The sequence below is a fragment of the Chinchilla lanigera genome, unplaced genomic scaffold (assembly GCF_000276665.1).
Source record: "Chinchilla lanigera isolate Chin_1 unplaced genomic scaffold, ChiLan1.0 scaffold00019, whole genome shotgun sequence".
NCBI lineage: Eukaryota > Metazoa > Chordata > Mammalia > Rodentia > Chinchillidae > Chinchilla > Chinchilla lanigera.
In genome coordinates this window covers 12,089,183-12,105,434 of record NW_004955420.1, presented here as the reverse complement: position 1 = coordinate 12,105,434, position 16,252 = coordinate 12,089,183, and the positions used below count along the sequence as shown (strand labels likewise).

The window sequence follows — 16,252 nt, the reverse complement described above, 5'->3', positions numbered from 1 at the left end:
TTTTTGGTTTTTCTCTGGTACCGGGAACCGAACTCACGACCTTGCGCTTGCCAGGCAGGCGCTTTGCCGCTGAGCTAAATCCCCAGCCCCGGTCTTAGACTTTTTTTAAAAAAAGGCACCACTCTGTGTCTTTATCTCTCTTGACATAAGAATAAAGTTGCAAAGTCCTGACACCTCAATCAGAATTACTCAAAATTCAGAATTCTGAAAGCTGAGTTATTCAGTCTCAGTGGTTCTAACTAAAACACTGAATCACAGTATGGGTTATCTGTGGAAAAAGCAAACTGGAGGGAATTCTGCAGGAATGTTTCTTAGGCTGAAATTATTTTATACTAAATTGAAAGGCATAACAAAAACCTAAAACCTGACTTGTTGTGCATTCCATTCTCTGTAAGGGTAATATAGACAAAAAGGAAGTTGACAAGGTGTGAAGTTACCTTATTTCATTTTCAAGTACCATTTTATTCATCTTTTCCAGAAGATAATCCGTAATAAAACCTGGGATGAGGTATTTTTATAAGTGAAATGGCTAGAAATGCAGTTTTACTTAACCATCATATGGGCGTCAGTTGGAAGTGCCAGTTATGAAAGGGGACCTTCTCAAATAAGAACTCACTGTTTATGTGAGACTTGCATGTTAACTGAGTAGCTAGGGAGATTTTACATTTGAACCTCTGTGAGATTGGAAGTAAGATTAGGAAACCTATTACCTATGTATGTAGTAGGTAAATATGAATTTTTTCTTCTCATAGTTCACCAACTTCCACTAGAAAACAGGAAGTGGTAAAAGTCAAGTCAAATATCATTTTGTGCATGAAAGAATAAAAGTTGAAGAATTTTTTTTTGTGGTTTATATTTACATAGAGGTTTCTTAGTGAGGACGGAAGAGAAAACTGAAGGAAGGGGTTGTTATTCAAATCTATATTTTTGTTTTCCATTTGATTGTGAATGCACATGTATGAATTTTTCTGTACTAATCTTGTGAACAAATCTGTAAATTTATGTTTTCTTTAGGAGTAGGAAATAGGACTGGGGATACAGCTCAGCGGCACAAGTGCCTGCCTGGGAAGGTCAAGGTCCTGAGTTCAGTTCTCGGTACCAAAAAAAAAAAAAAAAAAAAGGAATAGGAAATAACATTGAAAATGTGATTTTTGTAAATGTCTTCAGAAGACATGTTATATATGGTGTATTAGAGTCAAATGTATTTGGAATATAAATTAGTTCACAGTTGTATGTGGTTATCTGGAGAGGGAGGTACAGTAAATCAGCTCTCAGTAGTTTCATATAAATAAGGAAACCATTAGAATAGAGTCTTTTTTTGTGTTTGTTTTTTTTCTGGTACTGGGAATTGAACTCATGACCTTGTGCTTGCCAGGCAGGCGCTGTACCGCTGAGCTAAATCCCCAGCCCCTAGAATGGAGTCTTTATGTTTACATGCTTCTCAGGTTGTCAGCATGTGAATTTAACTAATTTTTATTATTATTATTTTTTCTCAAGATATGTGACAGAAAAGTAACTGAGAATACTCATGATGTGTGTTTTTATTGCAGAAATAATATTCCAGCTAATTTTAGCAGGAGTGGAAATAAATTAAGCCATCAGAAAGACACTCGTCAGGCAACTTTTCTTTTCCGAAGAGGCCTGAAGGTATTAAAAGCTTTAGTAGTTTTTTTTTTTTTTTCCCTCTCAACCGAAGAGGATCCTGAACAGCCACATTTAAGTAATAATCATAGGCATGGCTCATGGTTGAGGTAGAGATTAAGTTTGGGATGTGGAAGCATGACACTAGATTGATTCTTTCTGCCTTAGTTTTTCTATTCATTGTTCTTCCTTATTGTCAATCAGTAGCAACTTCCTATAAGAATGTATTGTTTCTTAGTAGTAAGTTTGTATTTGCTACTTGTTCTGATGCTTCTGCACTAAAGAGCTGTTGGGAGAACAACACAGACCCCTCTCCTACATTCATGCACATGCCATACTGGGTTATAAGATTACAGTTCATGATAGCTTCTTGGATTTAAATCCTCTGCCTTTTATGGGATCTTCTGCTTTTTTTTTCCTTTAGGTTCAGGCCCAGTTGAACACAGAACAACTGCTAGATGGTGTAGTAGCAAAGAGAACTCGTCAGTAAGTCAATTTGTTTTTCAAGATGTCATTTTAAAACTCAGAGAATACTAACCATCCAAATTACCATGTGCTCTAGTCTGAAAGAAATTAAAAGACCCAAGATGAAATTAAGCCCAAAATATGCCAGGTGTGGTGGCACACCGCTGCAATCCCAATACTCTGGAGGCTGAGGCAGAAGGATTGTTGTGAGTTCGAGGCCAGCCTGGGCTACAAAGTGAGCTCAAGGCCAGCCTCAACTGCGTAGTGAGACCCTGTTTCAAAAAGAACAACAACAAAAAAAATTAAGCCCAAAATAGATCCTGTTTTGCTTTTGTTGTTTTCCCCCCAGAAAACCTTTGCATTTTCATGTTAGTATGAAGACATTTTTAGCACCAAATTACTATTTTTTTTTTTTCCAGAATCTGCTTTTATATACATGAATCCTCCCAGGGATGAATAGAGGAAAATCCAGTAGTACTCTCAGAACATTTGTAAAACTTTAAAAATAATGAACCATTTTTTCCTTCAGCATAATCTTTCCCCCCAGTGCTCCTATAAAAGTCTTTTTAAAAACCCATTTCTGTCACTATAAGTGTGAGTTGTAATAATTACATCACTGTGATCCAGTTTTGAGATTAAAATTATGGCTACTGTCTTGGTCAAGAAGGAAGGAGTACATTCATCAGTGAGGTCCCCAGGGAAAGCATACAGAGGTAGACATCAGCAACATAGCAAGCAGCAAATAGAGTAAGCAGCCTGCATCTCACTGGCTAACTCTTGTACATGTCCTTATCACATAGGTACATTTGTGCGTGCTGGCTCTACTGGCACATGTGTGGTTGTCCAATGCTAAGTCATAGTTAAATAACCATATCCTGCTGTGCACTTGAGCTAGACAGCAGGGTCATAGCCTTAAAGCTGTCCAGAAGCATCCTTAACATGCCCTGAGCTTTGAGCACTTTGGAGCCGTACCCCATGTAAATTTACTCCTTCAGCCTTCTCAACCCTAATAGCTACCTTTTGGAAAACAGAATTTGGTCACTGTCCAGATATGAGGCTAAATAAAGTGATTTACCATGATTTTGAGAGTGAAGGAAAGGAACTACTGCAATTGAACCTGATGGAATTGAACCTGATGGCAGCAATACTGTTTAGCACAGAGGATAGGACATTGGAAACTATAGACGGAGAGTAACTGTAGCCTATTAGCTTCTGAAGTGAACAGTATGAATATGATGACACTATTATAAATGTTAATTTGTTTTGAGCTTTGAGAATTAACTTGTAGATCAGCACACAGTAATTAATTTGGAGACAGTATATAATATGAATGTAGTGCAAATAAGAAGGTAGAACTGACAAAATATGGAAGACACAAAGTGGAAGATAAGGTGGAAAAAGGGTTAGAGGGACTGTTATCCTCCTATACTAAGTGGAAAGATGTCAAGAGACAGTATTGGAAGAAATAACACATTTAAATAAAGTTACAATGAAAATAAAATATTGGAGTCATCAAAATATTTATAGAGGTCCGTAGGGAAACTAACTGATGGTTAGACCTAACTGATCGTTAGACTGATGGTATGATGATCTTTTTTTTTTTTTTTTTTTTCCTGGTACTGGGAATTGAACTCACGACCTTGCGCTTGCCAGGCAGGCACTGTGCCGCTGAGCTAAATCCCCAGCCCCTGTATGATAATCTTATTCATTATAGCAAGATTTTTCTAAGAAGTGAAAGTAACCAGCAAGCAGTAAAATCAGGAAAGGTTAAGAAGTACTGCCTTTGGGGAGTTGGAATGGGAAGGAGATTAGTGGGGTAAAAGACTGTTATGTTTTATTAGAATCCCGTGTGTATTTGATTTTTAGTACACTGAAAAAGATTTTAAAAATTCAGGTGCTCAGTTCCTACAACACAATATGCTGATTCATTGCCTCATGGTGAGGTCCAGGTATCAGTATTTCATAAAAGTTAGAAAAAGTAGTGGCTGTTTCCTAAAAGTGTATTTTAGGGCTGGGGTTGTAACTCAGTGGAAAGAATACTTGATTACCATGCATGAAGCCCTGGGTTCAACCCCCAGCCCCAAAATAAACATAATCAGTATATTTTTATGTGGGTTAAAGTGTACAGTTTATAAACTCCCATTTTAATGAGGTTTTTGCTTTTTTGAAATTAGGTGGCGTACTTCCACCACAAATGGAGGAATTTTGACTGTGTCCATTGACAATCCTGGAGCAGTACAGTGCCCAGTGTAAGTCCTTTTTTTTTCTTTCGTAAAGGTTGTGTCCTCTTCATATAAGATCATTAGACTTGTACTCAGAGTTTGATGTCTAAGTTAGGATAAAGTTAATGGTGTTTGAAGTGAGGGGGGCTACTTTGGGGGGGACTAATGGCGATTTCTTTTACTCTAATAATTTTTAATTTTAAAAAAGTTAGTATATAGTGAGATGCAAGAAGAATAAAAGTAGTATTTGTGGCCAGGCCTGGTGGCACACGCCTGTAATGCCAGCACTCGGGATGCTGAGGCAGGAGGATCTTTGCAAGTTCGAGACCAGCCTGGGCTACAAAGTGGGCTCAAGGCCAGCCTGAACTGCATAGCAAGACCCTGTCTCAAAAAAAAAAAATTGTGATACAAATTAGAAATAAGATAAAGTTAAAAGTAAGACTCCCTTGATTCCTGAGTCATGTAACTCCCTTTTAACAAATTCTTTTATATATTTAAAAAAATACTGTGCTATGTAACAAATGATACGTTATTACATATAATAATATGTATATGTTTATTATTACATATAATAATTATGTATAATATGTAACAAATAATTGTACATATTTATATATGTATAATAGTAAATGAGATGATGCTCTGCCTACTTAATATTCTTCCCTTCACCATGGTATATTTTGGACATCTTTACTTGTGAGATAATACAGACCTATCTTCTCTTTAAAGGCCTCTTTGTGTAGTCTCTTAACTAGAGGAGCTTAATAACGTTTACTGTTTCCTTACATTCATTGCACTATAAAAATTATAAATATATGGAATTTCTGATCTATCCAGCCATTTTAATGATTAAAATGAATATAGTATAGTGTGGATCTCTAAGACTTCATAGGTTATTTTAGAAAACCAAGACTTGGAAATCACCAAAATTGTTAAAATGTTTTAGGTGTAATTAGAGGTATTCCATGAATAATTGCGCATTTGAATCTCTACAGTAGTAGTCAACTACTACTACTAGTAGTACTATTACTATAACTACTAGTAGTAGTAGTAGTCAAGAGCCAGGTAATTATTTTAAAGAACACAGTAAAATAGCCCTAATACATTTGAACATGTGTACAAGTCAAGACATTTTAAACACCAAATGATTTATTTTCTTCTGGTTTTTAAGTTAATTTAATTCTTTTTTTTTTTTTCTAATAGAACTCAGAAACCACGATTAACTCGTACTGCTGTACCCTCATTCTTGACAAAACGGGAACAATCTGATGTAAAGAAAGTTCCTAAAGGTGTCCCCCTACAATTTGACATAAATAGTGTTGGGAAACAGGTAAAAAAAAAATTCTGTATTTGTTTGGGCCATTCACTGACAATACTTTAATAAAAATACTATTTATTAATAAATTGATAAAATATTGTTGTATAGCAAATTAAAGTGTTACAACTAGCCCCTCAGTCTTAGGTAGCTCTTAATCTGCTTTCTGTTGTTTAGACTGCCTGTTTTGACATTTCATGTAAATTGGATCATAAAATATGTGGTCTTAGTGACTAGCATTTTTCATTTACCATAATGTTTTTAAGGTTCATCTGTGTTGTATAGTATTTCATTTTTGAACAACATGCAGCATATTCATACAGCATTTTCTGTGTGTGCATAGTGTTGGAGATTGAATCTAGAGCCTTGTGCATACCAGGTAAGTGCTCTACCACTGAGCTAGCATTTCAGCCCTTTATAATTTTTGGTTTTTTTGAGACGAGCTCACTGTGGTGCCCAGGCTGGCCTCAAAAAATGTTATCCTCCTGCCTCAGCCTCCTGAGGAGCTAGGATTAACTGTGTGCCATCATATTAAACTTTATATACATCCTGGCAAGCGCAAGGTCATGAGTTCAGTTCCCGGTACCGGAGAAAAACCAAAAAAAATAAAAAAATAAAAAAATAAACTTTATATACAGCATCTTATTATTCATTCATTGTTTGGTAGACATTTAGGTTGTTTCTATATTTAGCCTATGAATACTGATTCTTTGGACATTTGGGACAAGTTTTTGTGTGAGCACCTTTGCATTTCTTGGTAAATACCTAGAAGTAGATGTGAATTTTTGGTGACTCCATGCTTAACCTTTTTAGAAACAGCCAGACTGTTTTCCAAAGAAATAACTATGCTTGTTTTAGTTACTTTTCTCATTGCTTTGCAAAATACCTGACAGTCACAAGTTAAGGAAGGAAAAGTTTATTTAGCTCACAGTTTCTAGAGGTTTCAGTTCATAGTTGGCCTGCTCCAAGACGGGGCGGCGTGGCAGAGGGGCATCACAGAGGAGAAACAATCCATGGTAAGCAGGAGGCAGCAAGTGATGAGAGACAAGACCCTAGCTCTTTCTGTCTCTTACATCTTACCCAGGCTACCCACCCTTAGGGTGGATAGCACTCATACCCTTAATCTTGGCACCTTTAATCCTAACATTGCACCATGGATCAAGCCCTGCATCACACACTAGATCTCGCTGCCTCTGAAAAAGGCCCACTTATGACTGCATGATGCTTTGGGGGGACATGTAGATACAAACCATAACAATGCTGTTTTATATTCCCACCAGTATATATGAGGTTTCTAAATTTCTCCACATTCTTGCCAACATTTATTATCTGTTTGAGTGTGAAGTGGTATCTCACTGGGGTTTTTAAGTTTTTGTGTTAAACTCATGTCATCTTGCTAAATTCATTTTTGTAGTAAATTTGTAAATTACTTTGGATTTTCTATATACAGTCATGTCATTCTCCAAATGCCTTGCAGTTTTTAAACCTTTTATTTATTTATTTATTTATTTATTTATTTTCTTTATTAGAATAGTTAGGACCTCCAGTACAATGTTGAATAGAACTGGCAAGATGCTATTGTGTACTGGCCTTGTTCTGGAGTCTAAGGAGAAAATGTCATACCATTAAGTATAATGTTAGCTATAAGTTTTTCAGAGATACCCTTTTTCAAATTGAGCGTGCTCCCATCTATTCCTAATTTGCTGAGAAGCTTTACCATGAGGGAGTTTGGGGCTTCATATTCTTTTGCTATCCATTGAACTAAGAATGTGGAATTGAAGATGGGAAATATAGACACAAATTTAGTCCTGTTTGGTCTAGGGTATAGCTCTGTGAAAGGTTCTGGGTACAATCACTAGCATGGGCACACGCACAAATTAGACAAATTTATTTTGCCTATTTTTATTTTGTTGCTATAGTTACTTTGTCATTTTGATAGTATTTTGTTGTTCATCGAAAACCACATTTTCATATTTCTGTAGTGAACTGAGAAATTTGTTTAAAAATACTTCCAAATTAAAATAACTTTTTTTTTCTGGTAGTGCTGGGGGTTGAACCCAGGGTCTCATTCGTGTGAGGTGAGCTCTCTACTACTGAGCTATGTTCTCGGCAAGAGGTAGGGATTATGAGTCAGGAGCTGCTAGTAGGCAACTTAACTTCTCTAAACCTCTTTAAGTTCATCTCTTTTATATGTTTTTTGTTAGGATCTAATGAGATTCATGTTAGTTTATTGTCATTATTAATTACTGTTAATCATAAGATTGTCCCAAAGCAAATACAGCTTCCTATCAAGTTGTTAATTTTTTTTCCTTTTCTATAGACAGGAATGACTTTGAATGAACGGTTTGGAATCCTGAAGGAACAAAGAGCCACTCTCACATACAACAAAGGAGGAAACCGCTTTGTCACTGTGGGATAGATCCCATGTCAAAGGAACTTTTGAATGATGACTCTGTTTGAAAAGTGGAGTTGCTTGAAGAGTTCATCACAAAAATTCAAGAAACTTTACCTTAAAATATTCACAAGGCTAAATAACTCTTTATTTTTGAAGTTGTTTTTTTTTTTTTTTTTTTTTTAATGTATAAAATAGTGCCCTGAAAGGTAACAGGGAATACACCTATCTGTTCTTAAAGATTTCATGGTTGGCCCAGACAGAACAATTTTCCGTTGACTTCCTTGGTTCCTCATGCAGCAGATGGAAGACAGAAAGAAAGAAATTGATTATTTTTATGATAGTGATATTTAGGATCTTATCACCTCTGCCCACTTTTTAGACTTTGCCATGGTAAAACTTTGTCCTCTGTAATATGAGTAGATCCCTTTGTTGCTGTCACTTACCCTTTAAGAGTGTTGATGTAATAAGTGCAGTTGCCTTTTCTTCATTAGACACATTTTTAGAAACCTTATGAGAATTCCAGTTTTGGCTTTTAAGATTTATGGAATTATCAGGAACTTGCTTCATTTTTCAGGTGGCATTAGGTTAGACCCCTGGAGTTGTAAATCTTGAGTGCTGAACTTTTAACAAGAAATGTGGTTCTTGGCATTAATCTTGCTTCAAAATGTTGGTGTCTGAAGGCTGTAAATGCACACTTACAGAGTTATCTGATAAGACACTGGAGAACGTCCAGTGTGAAAAGCTCACAGTTTGTATTTAATAATGAAGAAAGCATGGAAAGAAGGAGCAAGTTGAAGGACCAGAAACTTAGGTGAAAAGCTTCAAAACCCAGGTTATAAATATACTCTGGATACAGTGTAGTCTTGAGTCTAGTGTCTGCAGATTCTTCAACTGATATTTAGAATTTTAGTTTTAAAAATATATTGAGTCCCTTAGATATTTTGATAGTAAAATTAATAGCCTTACAGTCCTTCATTTTCTTCTTCAGAAAGTTGAAATTTATAAGCTTGCTAAATTAATTTATAGCTCCAGAAAGAAAAATATATCACAAAGAATGTGTAAAATTACAATGGAGTTACATTGTAACCTTTGTTGTATACCCTCCACTCAGATTTTTTGTGTGATATAAAGTTCAAGCGTTTAGGGGGAGAAAGCTTTTCCTGTACTCTGGAGAGGTGGGGAGGATTTAGTCTGTTGTGCCAAGATAGTGCTGAGAGTCTTCAGAAATTGTATACTACAAATTACAGTAAAATGCCAAAATACAGCAAAATATTCCAGCTGAAAACTAGTAAGTTTGGTCATTTTGAAGTTTGATTTAGGTTTACTGTAATGTCCAAACCTCTGAGTAAGTGTTGTTTCTCTGGCTTATCTTATTAGTATTGACTTTTCCTGTAAAACAAAACATCATTACTCCTGCCTACCTTACATTGTATACTAGACTTCATTGTCTCCTGTGTTCCTTGGGTTACTTACTGGTTTATGCTAGCCATGGGAAGCTATCAGTAACAATTTCATGCTTATACCAAAGAAATCTGATCCTTAATATCTGATATTTTGCCAGTACTTTACTTGATAAGGGATTATTGGAACCGAGTCACAGAATTTGAAAATAAACTCTAGCTCTTCTTAGCAATTTGAATCTTTTCATAGAGGCCAAGGACTCATTGCAAAACATTTTTGCAAATATGAATACTTAATATTTGATCCAAGAATAATACATTTTAGACTGGCTGGAATTACTGGTAGCTTATTTTAAAGCAAAGAAAAAACAACTGAGCGTGAGTTTGCTGTCTTTAGAACAGTTTTTGAAAATATGGTATAAAAGGGTTCTCGTTTTCCTTATTTTAAATATTGCTATACTGAGGTGTTATTAATGTCATTTTTTTGGAATACCTTTAAAATTACCCCAAATGTTGACATTAAGCGCATCAAATAACAAAGTGTCTTTGGTATATTAAACTTTTGCAATTCATGCATCTGTAATTTAATTTTCTCTTCACGTAAATTTTGCCTTTGGTACAACTAAATTAAAACTCTTGAGTGCTAACATGTTGTATATAAACAAAACAATATGCTTTGTTGGGGGATACTTCCTTTCTTGGAATGTGGTTGTAGTCATCCTTATTTAGTTCTTAAAATTTTTTTTCTTAAACAGGATGCAACTTAGAATTTTCTTTGCATCAAGGTGTATGCAGAACATTGATGCAGTGCATCACAAAGTGAAAGTTTGTATTTAATGAGGAGGTGCTTTACACTGTACTTTTTGGTGTTTTTTGGAAAAGTTACATTTAGCTCTATTCTGAAGCTGTTCATTTTTAACAAATAAAATGTAACAGGTTTCACATGATTTATTTTTAGCTATAAAGATTGGGTTGTGGTTTTTAGGTTGTTATGTGTTACAAAGAACTTTTTAATGATTATTCATAATTCTTAGGATTTGAAGTTTCCTGCCAGTTAAATTGGTAAATCAACCTAGACTCCTCTGTTACCATCCTTCTATTGGCCATTTAATTCACAGTTTCAACAGGAGGTAGTGAGAAATAATTAAAGGAGAGAATCAAATTACTTAACAATGGAGAGTATTAGGCTAATTGAGCCTGTAGATATCCCATTTAACCCTTCTTTGTAGTTTTGGTAAAGTAAGACTCAGTATTACCAAAACTGGACTGTGGCAGTCATGGTTTGAGCCTCAGATCTTATAATTGCCAGAAGGTAATGAACTGCTTCTTTGAACACCCACAGAAAGTAGTGGGAAAATATAGGCTTGTCACATATCTAAGAATTAATAATGAGCTATACTTCAGTATTTGTGACATGGCAAGTAAATCTGCTGTATCGATTGATGCTTCATTACTTTGGTATTTAAATTAGACTAGGAGAGTGCATTATATATAATCAGATCTTTTTTTTAAACTGGTATAAACTTTTCACCATAATTTAATTATGAGGAAGTCATAAAATACATGTATGTTTAAGAAATTTATAGTTGGGCCCAGTGTCACAGGCCTGAAATCCCAATAGTTCGAGAGGCTGAGACAGGAGAATTCCTAGTTAAACCCAGCCTGGGCAACATAGTGAGACCCTATCTCAAAAGTTGGGTGTATAGCTCAGTGCAAAGGCCCTGAGTTCAAGCCCCAGTACCGCAAAACAGTTATAAGCTTCATTGCCCATTGAGTCGTTTTTGTTAGAATAGATAGCTTATATATTTAGATATGTTTTACGTTGCTGCCCGTAGCTTTGTAATTCACACAGCATATACAACTTCAGGGTAAATTTTGTTGCGATTTATTTTTACAATAAAGATATAAGAGAAACTGGGTACCACAGTGCACAGCTGTAATCCCAGCACTCTGGGAAGCCAAGGAAGGAAGATCATTAGTTCAAACCTATCCTGGGCAATTTAGCAATACCCTGTGTCAAGAAATCAAAAAAGGCTAGGGATGCATTTCAGGGCAAAGGCCCTGGGTTCAATCCCTGTTACCAGTCAGTCAAAAAGAGGGAGTAAAGTAGCTCACTTCACACTACGAAGAATTTCATGCATTCCAGATGCAGGCAATATTAAGATTATTTCTGATCAATAGCACTTTAAACATTCATCAGGATTGTATGACTTTTTTTATTACCACTTTCAAAAAATTAGGCATGTGATTTACATGTCCCTTTATTTAATTTAATTTTATTTTATTTTATTTTTTGCCTTTTTGAGACAAGGTCTTATTATACAGTTCAGGCTGGCTTTGAGCTCACTTTGTATACCAGGCTGGTCTCGATCTCACAAGGATCCTTCTGCCTCAGCCTCCCAAATGCTGGGATTACAGGCATGCGCCACCACGCCCAACTATGTGTCCCTTTAAAGAGAATTCTTTCATGATACAGTAAGTCCCCAATTTAGAAACAAGTTCCATTCCAGGAAAACATTCCTAAGTTGGATTTGTTTGTAAGTCTGACAAAGTGAGTTTTTACACTGTATTTTCAGTTTGTTTCCCTGGTTATTGCTTTGTTTCCTAGCAGTCCCCTCATCACCACTGCTTTTCTCTTGCTTCCGGACATCTGGGCTCTGATTGAGCAATGTACTACTGTACAATAAGCACACAGCAGCACAACTGTGATAATCTCTAGCAGATACATGAGCTACTTCTGTGATTTGTTTGCATTTACGAATGTTCATAATACAAGGGCTACTCATATCTGAAAGATTGCAACTGGAATGTTCCTAAGTCAGGGACTTAACCATACACCAGCTTGGGAGTTAGTCTATTTTTTAAAATGACACTTCAGTAAATTTCAGTCATTTGTGACAAGAATTTTGGATTACTGTGGACCATTAATAGGGATTTAAAGATTTGCTTGGTAATTATAGAGTTCTAATGTCTTTATTTCTCCTTTCCCACTTTTCTGCTTGAAATTATTCAACAAACTTGATAAAGCAGTATGTGACACCATTGTGGGCTCTGAGTATATGCAGATAAGGTATACTCTAGTATTTAAAGATGAATAGAAAGCTGTTTCTCTATAGTGTGTTTAGTATCCACCTCTTTTCCATTTTGTACTAATGAGAAGACAATCATATTGTCTGAATTTTCTTAAAGTTTTAAAAAGTCACCAGGAAAAAAAAAAAGTCACTAGAGTTTCTTATTAAAGGAGTAAGAAAGGGAGGATGGGATTTTAATCCTAGTGCTTTGAGTTTGTAGAAGTGGAGTCTTAAAGGACCATAATATATTTCTAGTGAGTAGAAGGTGGGGAAAGGCCTTTGTTTCTGTCTGAAGTAGTGAGATGCAAGATGGAAAGAGCTACTGAGATTTGAGTGAAGCTTTTGCCCCTGCTATTGCATGAGATAACTTAGCCTATACTAAACAGGAGGAGCAAGGAAGTGCACTCTTGACAATTCCTAAGACTGAACAGGCCCCAGTATTTTTCAGCTTATCTACAGCAGTAGTGGGATAAACTGTAGATCATCATAGAGAATCTGTTACCTGTAGATGATAGAACTTGTTTTTTCTCCATTCCTCTGCCCTCCCATCAACCCCTCCTCCCCTCCCCATTTGCAAAAGTTTGTTTCCATGTTTTCCTCCTTTTCCCCCTCCCCACTTGTTCCTCTCCCCATTGAGGTCCCCCCCCACCCCGGTACCGGGAATCGAACTTTTTGTTGTTGTTTTGTCTTGTTTTGTTTTGTTTTTTTCCGGTACCGGGAATCGAACTTACCAACCTCGCTCTTGCCAGGCAGGCACTATGCCGCTGAGCTAAATCCCCAGCCCTCCCATTGAACATTTTAAGATGGAGAAAATTGAAGGAATAAGGTATTTCTCTTATATTCTACATTTACTTTGTAGTTGAAACCTCAAGTCCTTAGACATTTCACAGCTAATTCCTTTATCTTACCTCACATCCTCTTTACCTAGGACTTGTTCTCATATAATAGTATGTGTAGTAGCATCTTTATTTCCCTCTATATCCATAGATCTTTCATTTGGCCTTTAGGTATCTAGTCTTACGTACCTTGACCATCTAAAATTTCTAATTATCTACTTGCAACCTTTTCTCCTATGTTAGTACACAACCTGTCTTTGGTCTGTGCTGCCTTGTATTCATCTTTTTTTTTTTAACTCCTATTAATACGTTCACCTACAAGAACGTCAGGGAAGATTTAACACCAATACTCTTCAAACTTTTTAATGAAATTGAGAGGAAAGGAATCCTTCCAAAATCATTCTCTGAAGCTAACTTTATCGTGATCCCAAAACAGACAAGGATCCAACCAAAAAAGAGGACTGCAGACTAGTGAACATAGATGCAAAAATCCTTAAGATACCGGCAGAGAATGCAACAGATCGTCAAAAATCAATAAACCTCAAAAAATGGTCCAACAAATGCAAATTAATAAATAATTGATCCCATAAATAGAAGCAAGGACAAAAATCATGCTCATCTGGATAGAAAAAGCCATTGACAAAATCCAACATCTTTTCAGCATAAAAACATTGGAGAAAATAGGTATGGAAGGTCTGTCAATGTGATACAAGCCACTTATGACTAACCTGCCAATATCATATTCAAGGGGGAAAAGCTAAAAGCTTTCCTAAAACCAGGAAGAAGACAAGGATGTCCATTATTACCACTAATTAAACGTAGTCCTTGAGACATGAGCCAGAGAAATTAGGCAAGAAGAAAGAAACGGACTACATATAGGAAAGGATGAAGTCAAGATATTGTTTGCAAATGACATCTTTTATTTACAGGACTCCAAAGTCTCCTAGAATTAATAATCAAATTCAACAGTTTAACAGGATACAAAATTTAAAAAATTAATAGTATTCATATACACTAATGAACTCACTTCAGGCAAGTAGGAAAACTACCATTCACAATAGCATCAGAAATTACTTAGATATTAACCTAAGGAAGTGAGAGAACTCTACAGTGAAAATTATATCAGTCTGAAAAAGAAAATCAGGAACATTTGAAAATGGAAAGAGCTGGGCATGGTGGCGCATGCCTGTAATTCCAGCACTTGGGAAGCTGAGGCAGGGGGATCGTTGTGAGGTCGAGACCAGCCTGGGCTACAAAGTGAGCTCAAGGCCAGCCTGAACTGCAGAGCGAGACCCTGTATCAAAAAAAGACAAAAAAAAAAACCCAAAAAACAAAATGGAAAGATACCCCTGTTCCTGGATAGGCAGAACCTAACATAAAATAGCTATACTTCCCAAACTGAGGTTTAATGCAATTTCAATCAAAATAGCCATGTCATTTCTCACAGAGCTAGCAAAAGCAATCCTAAAATGTATATGAAATCAGAAGAGACCCAGAATAGCAAAAGTGGCCATAATCCCAGACTAGAAGTTACATTATAAAGCTATGGTGATTAAAATGGCATGGTACTGGTGCAAAAAGAAGGCATGTGAATCAGTGGAACAAAAGAGAATCAGCAGAAACCACCCCAGGCTCATACAGCTATTGGATCTTTAACAAAGAAGACAGAAACAACACTGGAGGAAAGACAGCTTTTTTAATGGTGCTGGGAAAATTGGATATCCACCTGCATAAGATTGAGTCGAGACCCGTATGTCTCACCATGTACTAAATTAAAATAAAAATGGATCAAAGATCCTAATGTTAAAATAGAAGTGGGCCAGGGTTATAGCTCAGTGGCACAAACACCTTCCTGACAAGCTCAAGGTCCTGAGTTCGATTCCTGGTACCCACTGCCAAAATGTTAAAACAAGCGATCTTCTGGAAGGTAAAAAGGTACAACTTTTTTTTTTTTTTTTTTTTTTTTTTTAAAGAGAAAAAAGGGCTGGGGATGTAGCTCAGCGGCATAAGCGCCTGTCTGGCAAGCACATGGTCCTGAGTTCAATTCCTCACACACACACACACACACACACACACACACACACACAAACAAAACAACAAAGACAAAAATAAAACAACGGCCAGGGGATTTAGCTCAGCGGCACAGCGCCTGCCTGGCAAGCAGAAGATCGTGAGTTCGATTCCCGGTACCCGGGGGTGGGGGGTGGACAATGAAAATGATGCACAATTTCAAAACAAGGTGATAGGAAATTAACAATGGTTATATTACATATTCAAGGAAGTTGCTCAGATTATCAGATGTAAGAATGCAAGATTGATCAAAGAGAATAAAAAATAAAAAAAATTTAGAAACGATATAGAGCTTCACTCAAGATGGTAGGAATTCAACTGGTTGTTATATTGCATATTGTTTTCAAATTAGTTGTTCAGATTACCAGATATAAGCTTGCAAAATTGGTCAAAAAATAAAATTTAAGCATTAACTGGTCCTTTCAATAAACCAATAGAGAGCCGGGGATATAGCTCAGTGGCATAAGCGCTTGCCTGGCAAGCCTGAGGTCATGAGTTCGGTTTCCGGTACCAAAACAAAACCAAACAATCAATATACCAATAGACATCAGCAGTACAATTAAAAAGGTACAACTCGACAGGAATAGGCAAGGACTTTCTGAACAGAACCCCAGTGGCAAAAGAAATCATACCAAGAATCAACAGATAGGATTGCATCAAATTAAAAAGCTGCTGCACAACAAAGGAAACAACCAGCAGAATGAAGAGACAATCTATGAATAGGAAAAAATTTTGCTAGCTATTCTGTGGACAGAGGACTAATATCAAGAATATACAAAGAGAGGGGCTGGGGATTTAGCTCAGCGGCAAAGCGCCTGCCTGGCAAGCGCAAGGTCG

General features: G+C 36.4%; 1 protein-coding gene across 1 annotated transcript in view; it reads left to right on the top strand.

Moving 5' to 3' along the window:
* Fyttd1 (forty-two-three domain containing 1) overlaps positions 1 to 10,380 on the top strand; it is a 28,846-nt gene extending 18,466 nt beyond the window's left edge. The window contains exons 5-9 of the mRNA XM_013513366.1: positions 1,551 to 1,647; positions 2,066 to 2,127; positions 4,281 to 4,355; positions 5,532 to 5,658; positions 7,964 to 10,380. Of these exons, the coding sequence (XP_013368820.1) occupies positions 1,551 to 1,647; positions 2,066 to 2,127; positions 4,281 to 4,355; positions 5,532 to 5,658; positions 7,964 to 8,062 (460 nt within the window). The 3' untranslated portion in view covers positions 8,063 to 10,380. The remainder of the gene's footprint in view (positions 1 to 1,550; positions 1,648 to 2,065; positions 2,128 to 4,280; positions 4,356 to 5,531; positions 5,659 to 7,963) is intronic.
* Positions 10,381 to 16,252: the final 5,872 nt, after the last annotated feature.